Below are 17,794 nucleotides of genomic sequence, written 5' to 3'. Positions count from 1 at the left end.
TTAAATTTCTGGGTCATTAAAAAAACAAAAGCTGTGTACAACGTTTTATTAGTGAAAGATAATAATTGAGTGCCAAAAATATATTTTTTTAATTTTTCTTCAGAAACGATGCTAACTGTTGTGCCCCTGCCTTGTTAATTTCTTCGTAACCGTATGGTTCAAGCTCTTTTTGAGTTCGCTCATACCACTTTGATACATTATCGTAAGCGCTGAAGTCAAAGTTGAATGCCTATAAAAAACAACAATTTAGTTCAGACAAGAAACAGTATTTTTTATAAGTACATCCATCTTTATCCTATTTAAAACAATTATTATTTCATAGGAAATTAAAACCTGCCACGTAGTGGAGTTGATACACACGTTATCGAAAATCCAATCGTCAATGAATGCTAGTAAAATTTTATTTGATATTAAATAATTACGATTCTCTCTTGTTTTGTGAAATTCGGATAGGTTTAGGAATGTGGACGCTAACAAGCTGTGGTTATACAGCTTGTAGTTTGTTACAAAATATGTGTGAGTGACAATTAAGTAAATATTTGTAATCTAGTTTTCCTATCTGATATATTATATATATTTTTTTACATATATTTTATATTCTTAACATTCGCCTGTCATTTCTATTATCTGTAAAACTGAACAAGTATCCAATATCACAACTTTATATTTCACTTGATATCACACTTTCTTTTTACCAGTTTTACTAATAAACACATAAAACAAGTTAACTTCTGATACTATTGATTGAGTCAATATAAAAGTGAACCAACGATTAAAAATTAATATTTAATGAGCAATACGGAGCCATTAGGGAATTATCCAGCTGCTTTTACCCATGACCCAATAAAGTGTAATCAATAGGTAGATACCTTATAGTTAGCATTATATATATAGATACATATAATATAGTAAAACATTTGTCGAGTATATTGTATTGAAGTGACGAATGTTTACTTTTTTGTGTACTTTTAAACCTGTATACAAATGTGTGTTAAATTTATTTTTTATATTTTATATGACATTTAAAAAAAATTAATCTTACTTATTTCTAATAGTATTTTTGTCTATATTAAAAAACAAGCCTTTAAAAGTAAGGAATCACTTTGATAATAATACAAACATATTTTTGTTAGAGAAGAAAAGGTATGAAATACTAAATGATATCAAAATATAATAAATTTGTATGTGTAACACAATGTATATTGTTTAAGAACCTCAATAAATTTTAGATTTCAAAGAGAACTTCTCAAATCAAAGGCGTCGAACGCACGTATTGATCTAACACTCTTCGCCATCTTTTATTATAGAACATGAGGCAAACCGGCAGCAGGCTCACCTGATGTAAAGTGATACCGCCGCCCATGGACACTTTCAATGCAAGAAGACTCGCGTTATCAGCCTTTTTAGAGTCATTACAGGCAGCCTAACACTGTGTTGCGCGGCAAAAACTGGCCAAAATACGCTCAGTTGTGAAATGACGAATGTCGAGGTGATACGGGTGGAATTTCGTTTTCTGTCCCGACTTCCAATGATGAAACAGCTGCATCTTAATCCATGCTTAAGTCACATCGTGAAGTATTCAATTATGAAAAAAATAATGGCGCTACAACCTTTTTATATCTGGGCCTCAGATTTCTGTATCTGTTTCATGTTCATCATGTAATCAGCCTTCTATGCCGTCGACGTTTTTGGGTCTAAGTCAAGCCGGTTTCTTCACGATGTTTTCCTTCGCCGTTCGAGCCAATATTAAGTGCGTACATAGAAATAAAGTCTATTGGTGCCGGGGATCAAACCTACGACCTCAGAGATGAGAGTCATACGTTCAAGCCATATTATGAGCAGTGTTGGCCTAGTAGCAGTATTATATTATACAATTATAGTAATAAAAATACTTACATCCAAACTACTAATTGTAACAACTATGCTTATATCTGCAATGGTCATATTATCTCCAGCCACAAAAGGTTTTCCTTCTATCAATGTGTTGAGCCAAGCCACAGCTTCTGTTACTTTTGCTGCTAACTCCTCGTTGTATGGTTCACCACGCATTAGCATCGGTGCCTGAAATATTAGTACATTGATTTCCAACTAATAAATTCAATTTTACTTCTTACTTTTTAGTCGGCAGTTTCTGTCTGAGTTTTGTGGTCAGCAAGAAATATTACCTATGTCATAAAATTTAATAGTACTCAAAATATGAGTATTCGAGTTAATAGTTAGCATAACATAGTGCCATTTCCATCAATCAGTACACTTGAAGGTGTTTAAAACCAATGTTTTACTGAATTTTTCCATTCCTTAATAATACTTAAATTGTTTATAGTATTTTATACATTTCAGTTATCTATTTTCAGTATCCCTTCTAACCGAGGATAGATGATACTATTGAGTATTTATTTGTTTGTAATAAGTTAAACAGAACAACCAATCTCGTCGCATATCTGAGATTTGACAGGATCCTGACCAATCAAAATCTAACGAAGTGCTGTTTCGTGAGTCTTTTGTTTTAAAGTCTCATCCATCCATTTAGTTTCAACGCATTTGTTTTATTTAACAGGTCATCAGGATTAAAAAAAAACTATTAAGTTGAACAACTTGACCGTCTTCCTATCTTCTATTTGTTTAGAAATGAAAATCATATCAATAAAAAAAATATTCGACTATAAATAATAATAATAGACTAGTGTTATTACCACTCGTTAAAGATACCATATTATATATACACAAAAAAAAACTTACGTATAAAGCTGAATATCTTGAAAACAAAGTGCCAACATCAAACTGTAGCCTTTGGTCTACAATCGCTCGCAATCGTGGATTCTTTGGGTAGAGAGAGTCATCTCGGCCATATGCATTCGCCAGATAGGACATTATTGCTCGGCTAAAATGGAAAGGTATCCTAAATACATATATTTATGTACCTTATGTATACTTCTTTAACTTAAAGGACGCATAGACTTGAGGTCAGCTGTTTCGACTGAATTAAATCTGTTATTTTAATTTAGAAGCGTAAAGTCAATATTTTTTAAAATTACATACCTTTCCCATAGAATAAAACCATTGTCATCAATCGTTGGTATCGTGTGTTGAGGGTTCATCTAAAGACAACAAGAAGAAAATATATAATTCTTGAGTTTTCAGTTATTTCGTTACAATACATACGAAACAATGTAATTATCACATAGCTTAAAGGTTGACTAAACATTTTTTACAGTAAGTAGTATTGCTTTGTTTATTTATCAGGCGCATTCAAAGTCAAAGTCAAAAATTATTTATTCATATAGGTATAAATGTACACTTATTTTAGATTTACTGCCACTTCTCAAATAAAGGGCGTAGAATGGAAGAGAAGAACTGGCAATAAACTTTCCGCCACTCTTTTTAATCGCCAAGTTTTTTTTACACAATGTTTGTAAGGAGCTGTAACCATTACACCGTGTTCCATATGACATCTTGAGTAATAAAGAATAGTAAATTAAATTAAAAACAAAGATTTGTCCTTTATCAGCAGGAGGCATGGTAAAATAGGAGCGCATTATAACGATAACTCTGGGATATTATAAAAATCGGTTTGGAGGCAAATCAAAACTGCCTGTTGATAAAAGAGACAGAGTTGTAGATACACTATTCAATATGTCAGCCTGATATTACTGAACGTCAAAATATTCCGTTATGATAGTCTGTGCTACTTACTTTTTGGTAATATTCTTTAATACCTATTTATTTTTTTTGTACAGATAATTACTCAATGGACTTATATTATTTAGTATTTTTTTGTGCTTACATAAACCGTTTTAGTAATAAACAAAGGAGATTACAGAACAGAAAATCCATAGACTATTTTTTTTTATTAATTACAAACTATCATATTACCTTTAGATACTCGGGTGTCAAATGTTCACCTTTCATGATGTTAGTCAATACCAAATCCAGCTCTAAGCCGATAACCCTCGCCGTCATCATCACGGCGCGGCAAGGTGGAGATGGTGGCAGGTAATACAATTTAATCGCTTGGCTTGGCATCTTGCCTCCTTTAGATCTGGCTGCAGCGTTACTATGAAAACAAGTCATGAAAAATATTTTTGGGGAAGAACAAATAATAGATTTTTATCTGTGGTTTGCATGCGTAACCAAAGTAAATTTCAAAACAGCTATTACTTCAGTACGACTATACTTATTTAGTTTTAAACTGGCGAAATACGTGACTGTGTACTTAAATTATGTTTTATATGTAAATATCTTGAGTCTAAAGTTATCGTAACGTTAGCGTTTGTGCCAAATACAAATGTATGAACCGCTTACCGCTTCAAATACTGCGAAAAACGTAGGTAGAATTCTTTAAGTGTGATTTAAGCAAATTGTGACTTTAATGTTGAGTAATAACATAATTTTTCAAATTTATAATATTAAGTACTATTACTAAAAAACCTCAAAGAAATGCGAAGAACATAAATTTTGGTATTAATGTTAATTTGCTTCTCTGTCAAATAGAAATAAATTAAAATGTAACGCATCTGGGCACTGAAGCCAGAACGGCCATTAGAAGAAATATTATGTAGTTAATTAAATTGTCCATTTCCCTATTGACATGATTATAAAGACTTGCATTTTCGATTTAACATATTTTATTATTATTAAAGAAATACAAACCATAATTTGAAAATTTTAGAAGTTCCACTTTTAAAGGTGATATATAAGCGATCATAACACGATCATATTATATAAAATATATTTTTTGTGGATTTTAAACATAAGGAGATTTTTACAGACATTTCTTTGGAAAGGAGAAAAAACAATTTTAAAAATAAAAGCAAAACTCTTTCAAGTGCATTTGCAGACAGTGAGATAAGATACACAAATTGCAACAAAGGATAAAATATATAAATAAACTACTTTTACGTGTATACTCTCACATATTCCCTTTACTGAACTGTGCATAACACACCTTATTATAACAGAAATTACAAGGATAATAATTAAATAATAATAATTTGCCTAACTCGCGTTAGCTTCACACATAGAAATTGCACATTACTCACACAAGGTATTACGCCCCAAATCGTTAGTGGATAATAAGGATTAGTAGATAAGAAAATCTCATGTTTTATCTGTTTGAGTCACCATACTTACCCGATACTCGTTACATATAGAACAGTGAACACTCCTAGGTAATTCATGCTTCTAATATTTCCTAGGTGAAAGATAAGATAATATTTTTAATAAATAGGCAATTGTTGGATTATCCAACGGAACTGAACAATCATAACTGAAAGCTATTCAAATTTTATTTTTTAATGCGTGTTTGCATAAAATTAAATATATAATAGAGAATGATACATTTTTATGTATCTAACTATAACAAACCAGTTGATATGCGTTTTCGCATATAATATTTATAAATATATAACCAGTACTATGATATCTGGATATCAGGATAAAATCTCTCTTACCATATTTTATGGTAGATTTAACAATGGACTTATGTCATAGAAATATTATTCTCCCTAAATTTATCATAGCAGACTAAAGTGATACAATTTATTTAAACGATCCTAAAATTGCCATTGTATATGTGTCACACATTTTGAATCAAATTTGTCATAATTGATTTAATGCGGTGTACATCGTATATAGAAATTTCAAATTTAATAATATCAAATAATAAAAAAACGAAATTTATTTAACAAAAAAAAGTGCTTTGCAAAATTTGTATTCATTCCAATTCTATAACTCACTCTTTCCACTCTATATTTTCTACTACAGATTTGTCCATACATTGACCCAGATTTAATATTAAAAGTTACGAAAATCAACTGAAAATTTCACAGAAATAACCTACTTCACAAAGCCTCGTTACGTGATGAGTAAACTGGTATTTGTGACTGGCAACGACTTTTATGACATGTTATGATTGAGGAAACCATGGAGACGCTATTATAATATTCACCAGTCATTATGGGTAATAGCGACAGTTAGGGTTCTGTCGCCACCATGAGTTTGACGGAGCATTGTAATAAAACTTCTATGATTTCTATGCAATTTTCATATTTTTATTAAATCTTTATTAAATCTAACAGTTCGTAAGACTAATCGCGGTCAGAGAGAGAAAGTATGATATGCTGTTATTTCAACTTCTATAGCTCTATATAAAAATTGAGATGACGTAAGCGCAGATAATGGACTTGGAAAACTATTGATTTTAAAAAAGTTGTTTATGCTATGTACTCTGGGAATACACAATAACCGTTTTTTGTTTAAATGATTGAAATGAGAATACAGTTAAAATCGATTAAAAATGTTTTAAGTGTGCGATAGTAAAACCTATTAATTACGGTGATTTATTAATATATATCTAATAGGTAGTGAATACTTGAAACACTACCTATTAGATATATATTAATAAAGGTACTTACAGACCCCCATTTATCTAGTCATGCTATTATTAACAAAGACTTTCCAACATGTATGTAATTTAAATTGAAAGATAATATTTCGAGGGAAAATTGTAATGTTTTAACATTAGTACATTAATAATTGTATTAATATCGATTAGTTTATTAATATTAAATGAAAATAGTGATACTATGCAAATATCTGACCGTTCTTGTGATATTACAACTCAAAAAATGCTTCATGAGTTTTTAGTGTTGGCTGTGGTGATCTATCTAAGATAATTCAAGAGGCCAGGGTTCTCCTGATCATCCTAGATCCACTCCACTAGCCTTTTAATGGAATACATTTGCCACCTCAATTATCAAAGTCAGATGAACAAGAATACAAAAATGACATGTTGGAAATTATTAGGTTTTTCACCCGTTATAAATTATCTATGATAATGGTTGTCTAGTATTTCTTAATTGTTAACTAATCTAACAGCCACTCGTATGTTATTTCCGGTATTCATAATTTTAATTGTTTTTAATTCACTAGAATTTTGTTGGTCCTCATTGAGTAATTTTATTGTGTGCTTATTTTTTCTTATATATGTTTTAAATGTATTTTTCTTTTTATTTCTATTTTTTGTAAAAGTCATGTTTACTTCAATTGTCATGCATTTTAGATGGAATATTTTGTAAAATAATTAGTAGATTTAGTACTATGTATGATGGCGTAAACCTAATAAATAAATAAATGAAGTAAATTATTTATATCCCTTAGTCTTTGTTATTGTATTATTCTTTATCTCAATGTTCTAAAAGTAAAAGTTATAAACATGTTGTTTATAACTTTTACTGTTGTTAATGTTTATGTGTTATAAGAGATAAGGTAAGAAATATACTAAAATATTTATGTACTGTAAAGGCCTTCAAATGGAGATATATTGATAACAATAGCCTATAAAAATATAATATCGAAGCTGGTAAAAGTATATGCACAGTTAGTTGAAATTTACTGAAAATGCGGTGCCAAAAATCCTGCAATATATTATAATATATAGTATATATAATTATATGATTTTAATTGTAACAGTTTTGTTTGATATTCCGACTTTAAACTGTCCCAACGTATGGATCTTTACGGTCAAAACGAATGTGTCATCCACACATAAATAAAATCAATATTATCATTTAACTTTGTCACAGCTTTCAATGTTGTCCACTATCGTATCATTACTTATAATAGTGTTTTTAACCCTTACATTGTTGCATCTAAAGAGGACAATATAAGCAATAAAGACTATAACATCAAAAACGTGGTAATTAAAACAAAAAAAAATCAAATATTTTTTTTTAATTTAAAACACATAAAACAAATATGACACAGGTATAAAATCAGCTGATAAAATCACTTATCGTCTAACACTTCCACTGTCGAGGCACTGCTTGCATTATCATTATTTTTCTCCTCAATTTGCTCTGAGGCGATTTCCACTTCATTATTTTTGTTCGCGCTATCCAGAGATTCCGTCTTTATAGTATTGATACGTTCGTGAGATTCTTCGACAGTCGTGTCGGTAGAAATTTTCATTTTCTTACTCTTAGAATTTCCCATATTTAAAATGCAACCGATCGCATGGGTCACCCAATTAACACTGTTCTGATATCTTGATAACAATTACTTTGGTGGATTCTGACGCGTGTGATAACCGTCCGATACCGAGTGAGTGCGAAAATGCATCTGTCGGAATTCACTAAAAACAGCTCTGCTACAAGATAAGGCAATGACACATTGGCCGTTTTATTTCAATGACCTAAGTCTCAGTAATCGAATGAAGCGTGCTCCTTGGAGAGCGGATGTCTCGTGTGACGTGGATTTATAATTGTTTAATCTTTGTTCTTTCACTTTTTAAAAGCATATTACTGACGTTTAAATTAACTATGTGCTAAGAAATGAGCACTACGGTACACCGTATAATACCGATAATCCTTTTAAAATGAAGAAAAGACAAATTATTGCATGCCATTAGTCACATTCTACTAACCACAATACTGAGTCATTATAACAAAAATAACTCGATATGATATCATGTATGAAACTAAATATTACTTTGTTCGTTAAGAAAACAACTAATTACGCAGAATATAATTCAAATTCTTTGAAGGTAGGTTTTAGGTTATAGGTTAATACTGTTGGAAACAAAAAAAATACATCGGAGAGTATTTCTTATCGATTATTTCAGTTGGTAAAAATCGCAATAAAAACATGATTATACTGAGTTATGTATTAAAGTCGTAGTATTCTGCGTTATCCTGTAGGTAATTATTTGTTCAAATCCTGAAATTTTTTTATAGCAGTTTCCACGAACTCAGCAGCCCTAGTCAATCGTTCTGGGTTTCTGTATATGTTCTGAAGATCATCTGCCGTCGGTAGCATATCCAAAATTCGCGTATTGCATATTGGAGTCAGTGCACAAGCACCAAATGCTGCAACTGTCCCAAATAATACAATGGGTATGTTTGGCAGTAAGAAATTGATGCCATCTTTAAAGAGTCGGAGAACGTTCTAAAACAAAAATGGTAATTATATAATATGTATTACTTCTTAAGATTCAAAGACTAAGCGTAAATATAACCTATATTTAAAATGTGGCTATCTAGACCAGTGTCGATAATTTTTGAAACCAAAAAAAATTACAGTAGGATGAAACCCATTAGAAATGCAGGGGAATATGATCAAAATGAAAGGAAAAATAAATTACGGTCGATCCGAGTTCGGGAAGTGGGAGGGGGGTGACTTTTAAGGGGGAAAAATTGTTTATCTTGATTTCCGGCGAAACTACCAGTCCTATGGAAAAAAGTTAAATGGCAAAGTTGTAGGTCATAAAAAGATCTACAACTTTGGTATTTACAATTTTTTCACATAACCTCAAAATTTAGGTGAAAAATTCAAAAAACCAAGTTTTTAGTTTTTTATTTATATCTTTTTTAAAAAGTTTTTTTTTTTCTACGAAATTTGGTGAAAACTTACCTTATTATGTCCCAAATATACTGTAATTTATTTGATTAAAAATATTTATTTTTTCGCCTCATTTTAACTTAATATCAAAAAAGCACCCTAATTTTCAATCGAAAATTCTGACGTCAAAATTTCAGCTTTTTTCAAAAAGTTTGGGGGCTTTTTGTTCGTTGAAATATCTACTTTCTGATGGTGTAAAAAAAATATACATTACTATAGGAAATATTATTAAAAAATGCAAAAAATTGAAAAAACCTCAAATTCGAAAATGTTCTTTTAATTATGTACAATTTTGAGGTATTTATTAAAATTTACACTTTAATTACTCAAAAAACGTAAGATTTCATGCTTCATTGATAAACGAAAAAATTGCAAATTAAAATATACTTCTATAATTAACAAACAAATAAGTTAATAAAGTTAATATTTAATAAGACATCTACAATATTTTGAAAAAGTTGTAGAATCTTCTGTAAATAATATTTGTAGATGCCTATTTATTGCTGTTTTAAGATAATTTATATACCTGAGTGACCTTCGGTGAATTTTGAATTTTTCTTTGAATAAAGTAAATTTCTCACAAATCACTTAGAGTAACTCAGCCTGCAGGTGTATTTTTAAAAACTGATGTAGTACACTACTCTGTATCTCGAATACTGGCTAACGGTTTTTACAGTTGCTACGAAATAGCAGGTAGCAGTAAGGCCCAGACCCTCCTAGGTCCATCCCCACTTCTCAATGAAATAACTTACACTGGGCTAAAAATCACCGAAGGTCACTCAGGTATATAAATTATCTTAAAACAGCAATAAATAGGCATCTACAAATATTATTTACAGAAGATTCTACAACTTTTTCAAAATACTGTATATGTCTTATTAAATATTAACTTTATTAACTTATTTGTTTGTTAATTATAGAAGTATATTTTAATTTGCAATTTTTTCGTTTATCAATGAAGCATGAAATCTTACGTTTTTTGAGTAATTAAAGTGTAAATTTTAATAAATACCTCAAAATTGTACATAATTAAAAGAACATTTTCGAATTTGAGGTTTTTTCAATTTTTTGCATTTTTTAATAATATTTCCTATAGTCATGTATATTTTTTTTTACACCATCAGAAAGTAGATATTTCAACGAACAAAAAGCCCCCAAACTTTTTGAAAAAAGCTGAAATTTTGACGTCAGAATTTTCGATTGAAAATTAGGGTGCTTTTTTGATATTAAGTTAAAATGAGGCGAAAAAATAAATATTTTTAATCAAATAAATTACAGTATATTTGGGACATAATAAGGTAAGTTTTCACCAAATTTCGTAGAAAAAAAAAAACTTTTAAAAAAAGATATAAATAAAAAACTAAAAACTTGGTTTTTTGAATTTTTCACCTAAATTTTGAGGTTATGTGAAAAAATTGTAAATACCAAAGTTGTAGATCTTTTTATGTCCTACAACTTTGCCATTTAACTTTTTTCCATAGGACTGGTAGTTATGCCGGAAATCAAGATAAACAATTTTTCCCCCTTAAAAGTCACCCCCCTCCCACTTCCCGAACTCGGATCGACCGTAATTTATTTTTCCTTTCATTTTGATCATATTCCCCTGCATTTCTAATCGGTTTCATCCTACTGTAATTTTTTTTCGTTTTTTACTATTTTTGAAGGCTTCGGCACTGGTCTAATCTGACAGATCGTTTTCTTCTTTTTTTAAATGGCTTTTTTTTTGGAGTTTATGGCCAAAATGGTTTCCATTGTATGCCAACGTCACAGACTTCACGCATGAGACAGGAAACCTACCGCTAAATTTTGTGCAAAGGTTTATTTTTTATATATTAAAGGTTTATTATTTATTTAGTAAACTTTTTATTCCGCAATCATTCCAAACACAAAGATTTCTACGTTTTAAAATGTCTAAACATCACTTATTTTATGTAAATAGTTTTTGCCATAGTCACCTTTCTCTCACAACGCATTCAAGGAATGAATATTTAGTATCTTATCTGAGATTTGTTATTTTACTACCTTAACCTTACCAAACCTTAATATTCAAAAATTTTGCACATTTTGACATTCTTAGTTCATTTTGGCAGTTCAGTTACCAATAATGTAAAAATATATATCGAATTAAAACACGCCATATTTTAATTGACATTTTTGATTAACCGTACTGGTTGAAAAATATGTAATTATTGAAACAATCATTTTTATTTTTAATAAGCGGTGTTAACGTGTTAGAAGAGTACATTTAAAGTACCTAATACTGTACGTTACATAGAAAAACCATAATTTAATTTAAATGAATGTATGTCTGTACACAAATTAAATTAATAGTTTTTTTTACTTTACACAATGTCAAAAATACTATATATTTCTTTTTCGCGATCCGAGAAAATGAAGAATTGTTATTTATAATGTCTTTTAAATTTATCTCTAACGAAATGAGCATAAAGCGAAAATACTTCTCTATATCGGATATTAAGTAAATACAAAATTGCATGACTTTTCTGTTAAAAGATCAAAAAACCAATTATAGCACCAAAGCGGTTTTCTAATGTAACATATTGTAATATATATTATTTTGTAAAATAAAGAAAAAAAAGAAAAAAAAGAAAAAAAAGAGAGCTGTAAACCGACATCATTTTTAAATAAAATATATATGAAATACTTACAGAAATCACAGGAACGATACTCAAGTCATTCGCAACTGGTTCTAACAGATCTTTTTTCTGGATGTGTTTTTCTCGTCGTGTCGGTGTATACTCGTTATAAGGTAATGGGAACTGTAAAACCTGAAAAAATAATATATTGTTTTAGCAAATGAAATTTTAAATAATATACAAACTTGCGATCGAGGTAAAGTCTTTCAACCTTACCGCCATATGATTTTTAGAACAAAAAATATATCTACATATTCTAAACGTCAATGCTCAAGGCTCATAACTACAGAATGCACCCGCTATTTCTGGGAAATTAAACAAATATTAACAAGACTAAATACTAATGTATATTTATAATAGTCCAGTGGAGTTTTGACTTTTCTGGCTCTTCAGCTCTCACAAATTCCCTCCTGTCTTACACACAATAGTAACATTCACCGTAAAATCAATGTATGTATACCTAGCCGCCATATACATAGCCTCACACCGAACGACCCCAGGTCGAGAATTGCGTAATTACTCAAAAGCATCTCATTCTGTTAATAGAGTCCATTTCATATTTACATATTTTAAGGTTTCCAATTTGTTATTTTCAAGTAACACGAATCTAGTCATTTCTAGTCGTTCTAGTCAGGAATATAGTCATTTTCCTGAGCACAACCGTAACTAATTTATTAGTAATAACTAGTCATTTAAATTTTACCACTCACTTGAAATGCTGGCTCATCATACTCCATCACATTATTACTATTATCAATATGAAGTCCTTGAACGAACGTGCTCATTAAACTTATCAAAACTATAGCTTGCATCTGAAATAATACACGAATGTTTTGCTAAATATTACACGTGTTACTTTACTATGGTTTTGGTACACCAGGCAATTTATAAATGTGTTAATAACAACTATTAAAAGCAACGTTAGCTAGCAGAAATAAATTACAAGAAACTTAATAACTGCAAATAATATCTGTAAAATATATATTGTAGCAATTATAAAGCGCAAGAAAATGGTATTTTTTTTAAATAAATACGGAGGAGAATTATGATATGCGAAGAATAAATAATTTATCCTTATAAATCTAAATATTTCTCCAAATTTTAAAATCTGAACTCATTCGTGTATTTTATTAACTAAAAAAATATGAGTTAATTCGTCAATATGATATATACAATAATATATCACGAAAAACACTTCTTACCTTCAAATATACTTTGCTATAGCTAAATATAGCCGGTGTTTTTTTAATTTTCACTACTAACACGTTACTCTTTGCAATTGTTTGTGACAACTTGTGCAAAACGCACTCAAGAAATAACCGATTTTTTCATTAATTAGGGGTAAATATCCCTAATTAGTTAATAATTATAACTAATTTTCTTGTAATGTACATCCTAATTGTAATAACATGACAATAACGACACACTATTATGCCATTACTTTCTTTGAGTAATAAAATTGATTAAAATCTATCCTATTGTAAATAAAGACATTTTTGAGATTATCAAATAATTTAATTGAAATAAATGTAAGGACACAAAATTATATGACACATTTTTAAATATTAAAACGATCTGCGGTTTCTATTATCAGCGACCTTCTGAATTGTTTGATATTTGTTAATCGCAGTTTTAACAAAATCTGCCGCCGTGCTTATCTTCTCCAATCTCTCTGGCGTGATGAGGGATCGCATTTCCTCGTGTATAGGGCCAACTCCATTGAATGTGATGGAGCAAAGATTCGTGTAGCTACAAACGCCAATTGTGAGGAGGGAACCGAGCATAATCACAAAGATGCTGCTAAACACCCAATGAATTGTTCTACCCACGTAGCTCACCAGCGTCTGAAAAAGAACATATCCATATATCTATGAAGTATAGAAGACTTTATGGCTGAGATCAAATAGGTCATAAATAAGAATTAAAAAAAAATGTGTTTAGTTGTACAATGGCGTTTTAAGTTATAAAACATCAGAACTATGTATCGTAAAACAAAAGAATGAGAATATTGTTATTATTTTCATAATTTCAAGTGTTATAATAGAGTTTATAGAAAATAGTCAAGGATTATGGTACGTCTATAAAAAAGGGGAAAAATTGAAAGGTTTTTTATTGAGATCCCTTAATTGCCCAATAGAAGTGCACATCAGAGCCCATTTATAATTTTTTTTTCGAGGTTTTGAATCCAGGAATTCACGGCAGTGGTAAAGCGATAGCCTCAATAATAAACTAGATTTTTACCCGTGAATTAGGTACTTGACTCCATAACAGTCCCATAGACGAAGTGTCTGGTTCCATGAAATAATCACTCAGGCTGTTACCATAGAGATCATATCTGAAAGAATAATAATGTATGAAATTTAATCCGTTAATTTTCTCTTTATACTTGAGTACTGAAGTGCATCAAATACAAGACACTAATTTAATATCAAAATTGTTTTAATAAAAAATACTTACGCATTGGCATATGCATTTCCATAGCCGTAACCCGGTGCATATGGTATATCTGGGTAGGCCACCTCACCAGGATTAATGAAGCCCGTGGCAGGCATGTTGTCCTGTAATCGTTACATTTTTATTTAACTAATATTTTATATTTCTATTCTAGGCTCTAGTTATTCTGTAATTGTTAAAGATCGGAATTCTTTAACAATTTTCTTTACGCGCCTTCGGCCAATGACCGATATGGTATATTCCAAAATGCAGAATTGCCCATAGTCTACCATCTACACACAACTGAATAAAATATTGTCTATATACTATATGAAATTATTGTCGTGGTCCAAACGCAGAATAAATCAATATATTTGTATGAAATATAAATTGCTTCATTACAAGTTCTTCAAAATATTATAAGTGAAATAGATCTAATAGAAGTGACTAGGACCTATGAAAAAAAGTTCTCAAGAAAAGATCTTATAGTTTCTACCTAGCAACAAAATAGTTAACTAAATTCATTCTTACGAAATACGAAGTAACTTACAGAGCTATCGGCTATGGGAGCTGGTGCGTCAGCAAGCATATCATGTTTTGCAATCGGTACCATTCCTCTTAAAACATCTTCTCTTTCTTTCACCTCAGACTTTTCATCCCTATATACAGGGTGATGTTCCTCAGAATGCTTCTTGAAAACAGGATGGGATTCAGCATTTAATGGATATTGAGGCTCACGAGGTATTTCAGCGGATAGCGCACAGGCTACTAACGCCGATAGTAACAGTATGAACTTCATCTAAAAAAAATACACAATTTTTTTATATATTTTGTTGATTGACATTGCTTAAGATGAAAGCGTTTTATCGTAATCAACATATCCGATTAAATGTTAAAAAGAACAACTAAAAACATAGCTAAAATCCAAATTAAGTATGTGAAAGACATGAAATGCTAAGAAAGAATTTAATTTTAAAATACACGAAAACAGCAAAAATATTTTAAATATTATTATACTAAGGTTCACAATGTCCGGATAAGTTCCAAATAAGCTATTTATTAGTTATTGGTAGGATTAACAGTATTTTGGCGTTTCACGACTGTCAGATAGCCCTATTCGTCATGAAACGCGAAGTACTTCGGAACTTTTATCTTTCGAATAATTTATGTGTTACATAGCTATTTGTTACTTTTTCCATACATTGTGAAACAGGCCCTATATATATTGACTTTGAGAAGTCAGAAACAAGACAGCGCTAAGTCTGACGTCCCTTTAAAATAAAATTAAAATCGAAAAAGGTACTTACATTTTCCTGTTCTGCTGAACTGATCCCGAAGAACTGATGCAGAACACTTTATGGTTTGATGTTTTATACCAAAGGGCTATTTAGATAAACAATAGATCCTTTAACGTTATCTTTCTTAGGATTTCCAATAATAGCCAGAGCGCCGTAGACGGATTTGTCAAAACATCGGAATTTGCAAATTGAAAGGGATTCTTAACATTTTTGAGCAAGATGGATGTTCATAACCAAGTTTTTATAGGTTTGTGACTGATTGCAAAAAAAACAAACAGTGTAAAAATATAGAGAAGTTTCAAACCAATAGTAACTATCATAATACATATGCGTGAAATACATAATAACACCAAGGCGTTGTCATTATAAATAATTTACAAAACTTAGTAGGTACAGTATCTGCTACTATTTTATTTGTAAATAACATCATAGGCATACCTAACAACAAACTTGATAATATATTTAATTATGTAAACGATATTTACATTTAAAATCTGTAGTCAGATGACCTGAACTAGAATGAGACGAAACCATATTATATAATAAAATTTTGATAAATAATGTTTTATACAAAGAACTCATTTAATATAAAGATTTAGTTAACCTACTATTATAATAGATTTAAATAAATTTTATTTTAAATTTATTTTGGACTAGAAAACACGATGTATTAAATCATTCAGGTGAACTCAAAACGAGTCAACAACAGTTGGTTAAATAAACATGAATCAGTCATTGATAAATTTACTATGGCTATTAATTCTCATCAATTGATTATAGACATGTACATTATGAAATGTATGAACCCATTTTAATGAATTTGCATATATACACTTAAATAAGGACTCTACCTTATTTTAAAGAGAAGTCACTCGAGTCTCTCAAATTCGGAGAGGAAGCTGCCGGGATATAGATATATATAGTTTATCGGGATAAAAATAATCATAGTTGCGTCATGCTTGCAGTTTTCTAATTTTTTTAAAAACTATCCTTACCGTTTGATATATTCCCAAAAACTTCGTATCTCTTCTTCTAAACTCACGTTCATAATTTTCATATTAACACAATAACATTGATTTGTTTAGTAAATACGACATAAACATTACGATACCGAGTGAAAAATGTATCGTTTCCACAACTCAGGGTTAAATTATCAATCGATGTCCATTTAGAATTCTATATGTATCTATACTAACACCATACAAATAAATTGACAGAGTAATTGTACGGTGTTATCAAGGATACCGCCTTGTTATTTAATAGTTAACGCGCATAAGGGATCATGTAACACTATTCCCGGAAATATTTGTTCTGCATCATCAGGCCGATTAATTTAAAATCATGGAACAGCTTGCATAAAAATTTTGATCCTTACGATAAATGGATAATGGGTATCATTCATCACATTAAAATTAGTCATATAATGTATATATATAAATATATATATATTAGTTATAATACATAGGTTGAACTGTGCGCTGAATTAGGTACCTACTACAGAGAAAGGTTAAATCCTAAATGTAAGTTATAATCTACTTCAAAGTACCAATGAATGTTTCGAAAGTAAATGATATATTTTGTAGATAAGAATCGATTATATATTAAACTTTAAGGATTCACATATAAACGTTGATGTAAATCCTTAAAGTTTAAATTAAAATCGATTATTATGAAATGTATTGTTTTGTTAATTTTATACGACGCTGGACGAAGTTCAAGCATACATAAGTTTAGTTTTGCTGTCACCAAAGATAGAAGATAATTTCTAATATGCTATATATTTATAACTAGCTTCTAATTAACAATACCTAATTTTTTTTATAGTTCAAACCCTTTGCACAGAGTACGCTAACGTTGAAAATATATGAAATAAAAAATAATTAAATATGAAACCTCTTTGTTGTAACAGAAACAATAACATTAAAGTGATTATCTTTTGTTTTATTAATGTGCCTCAGAAGTATTTAAAGAAGAAGTTTTACATGTTAAAATTTAGTGCAAACAGTAATT

The 17,794-nt window shown here is 30.0% G+C and overlaps 3 protein-coding genes across 6 annotated transcripts; all 3 read right to left on the bottom strand.

Annotated features, from left to right (window-relative positions):
• Window positions 1–52: 52 nt before the first annotated feature.
• On the bottom strand, window positions 53–16,897 carry LOC110998893 (glutathione S-transferase 1). 4 transcript variants are annotated; one of them, XM_022267701.2, is made up of 7 exons: window positions 5,736–5,938; window positions 5,131–5,191; window positions 3,874–4,054; window positions 3,040–3,098; window positions 2,740–2,881; window positions 1,897–2,061; window positions 53–229 (listed from the first exon to the last, which is right to left on the bottom strand). In XM_022267701.2, the coding sequence occupies exons 2-7, from the start codon at window positions 5,175–5,177 to the stop codon at window positions 89–91; spliced, it is 735 nt and encodes a 244-aa protein (XP_022123393.2). In that variant the 5' UTR covers window positions 5,178–5,191; window positions 5,736–5,938; the 3' UTR covers window positions 53–88. The 4 variants fall into 4 exon arrangements, with proteins under 4 accessions (XP_022123393.2, XP_022123394.2, XP_022123392.2 ...); XM_022267702.2 differs by having other exon boundaries at window positions 5,840–5,938; XM_022267700.2 differs by lacking the exons at window positions 5,131–5,191; window positions 5,736–5,938 and adding an exon at window positions 16,780–16,897.
• LOC110998895 lies at window positions 7,715–12,857 on the bottom strand. The gene is made up of 3 exons (XM_022267705.2): window positions 12,764–12,857; window positions 12,066–12,185; window positions 7,715–8,943 (listed from the first exon to the last, which is right to left on the bottom strand). Exons 1-3 carry the CDS (start codon window positions 12,836–12,838, stop codon window positions 8,701–8,703), a joined length of 438 nt encoding a protein of 145 aa, XP_022123397.2. The 5' UTR covers window positions 12,839–12,857; the 3' UTR covers window positions 7,715–8,700.
• LOC110998896 lies at window positions 13,619–15,930 on the bottom strand. The gene is made up of 5 exons (XM_022267706.2): window positions 15,794–15,930; window positions 15,037–15,285; window positions 14,511–14,611; window positions 14,295–14,388; window positions 13,619–13,897 (listed from the first exon to the last, which is right to left on the bottom strand). Exons 2-5 carry the CDS (start codon window positions 15,283–15,285, stop codon window positions 13,619–13,621), a joined length of 723 nt encoding a protein of 240 aa, XP_022123398.2. The 5' UTR covers window positions 15,794–15,930.
• Window positions 16,898–17,794: the final 897 nt, after the last annotated feature.

Source organism: Pieris rapae, chromosome 19 (genome assembly GCF_905147795.1).
Source record: "Pieris rapae chromosome 19, ilPieRapa1.1, whole genome shotgun sequence".
Taxonomy (NCBI): Eukaryota; Metazoa; Arthropoda; class Insecta; order Lepidoptera; family Pieridae; genus Pieris; species Pieris rapae.
The sequence above is the reverse complement of the archived record's forward strand: the minus strand, read 5'-3'. Positions and strand labels throughout refer to the sequence as shown.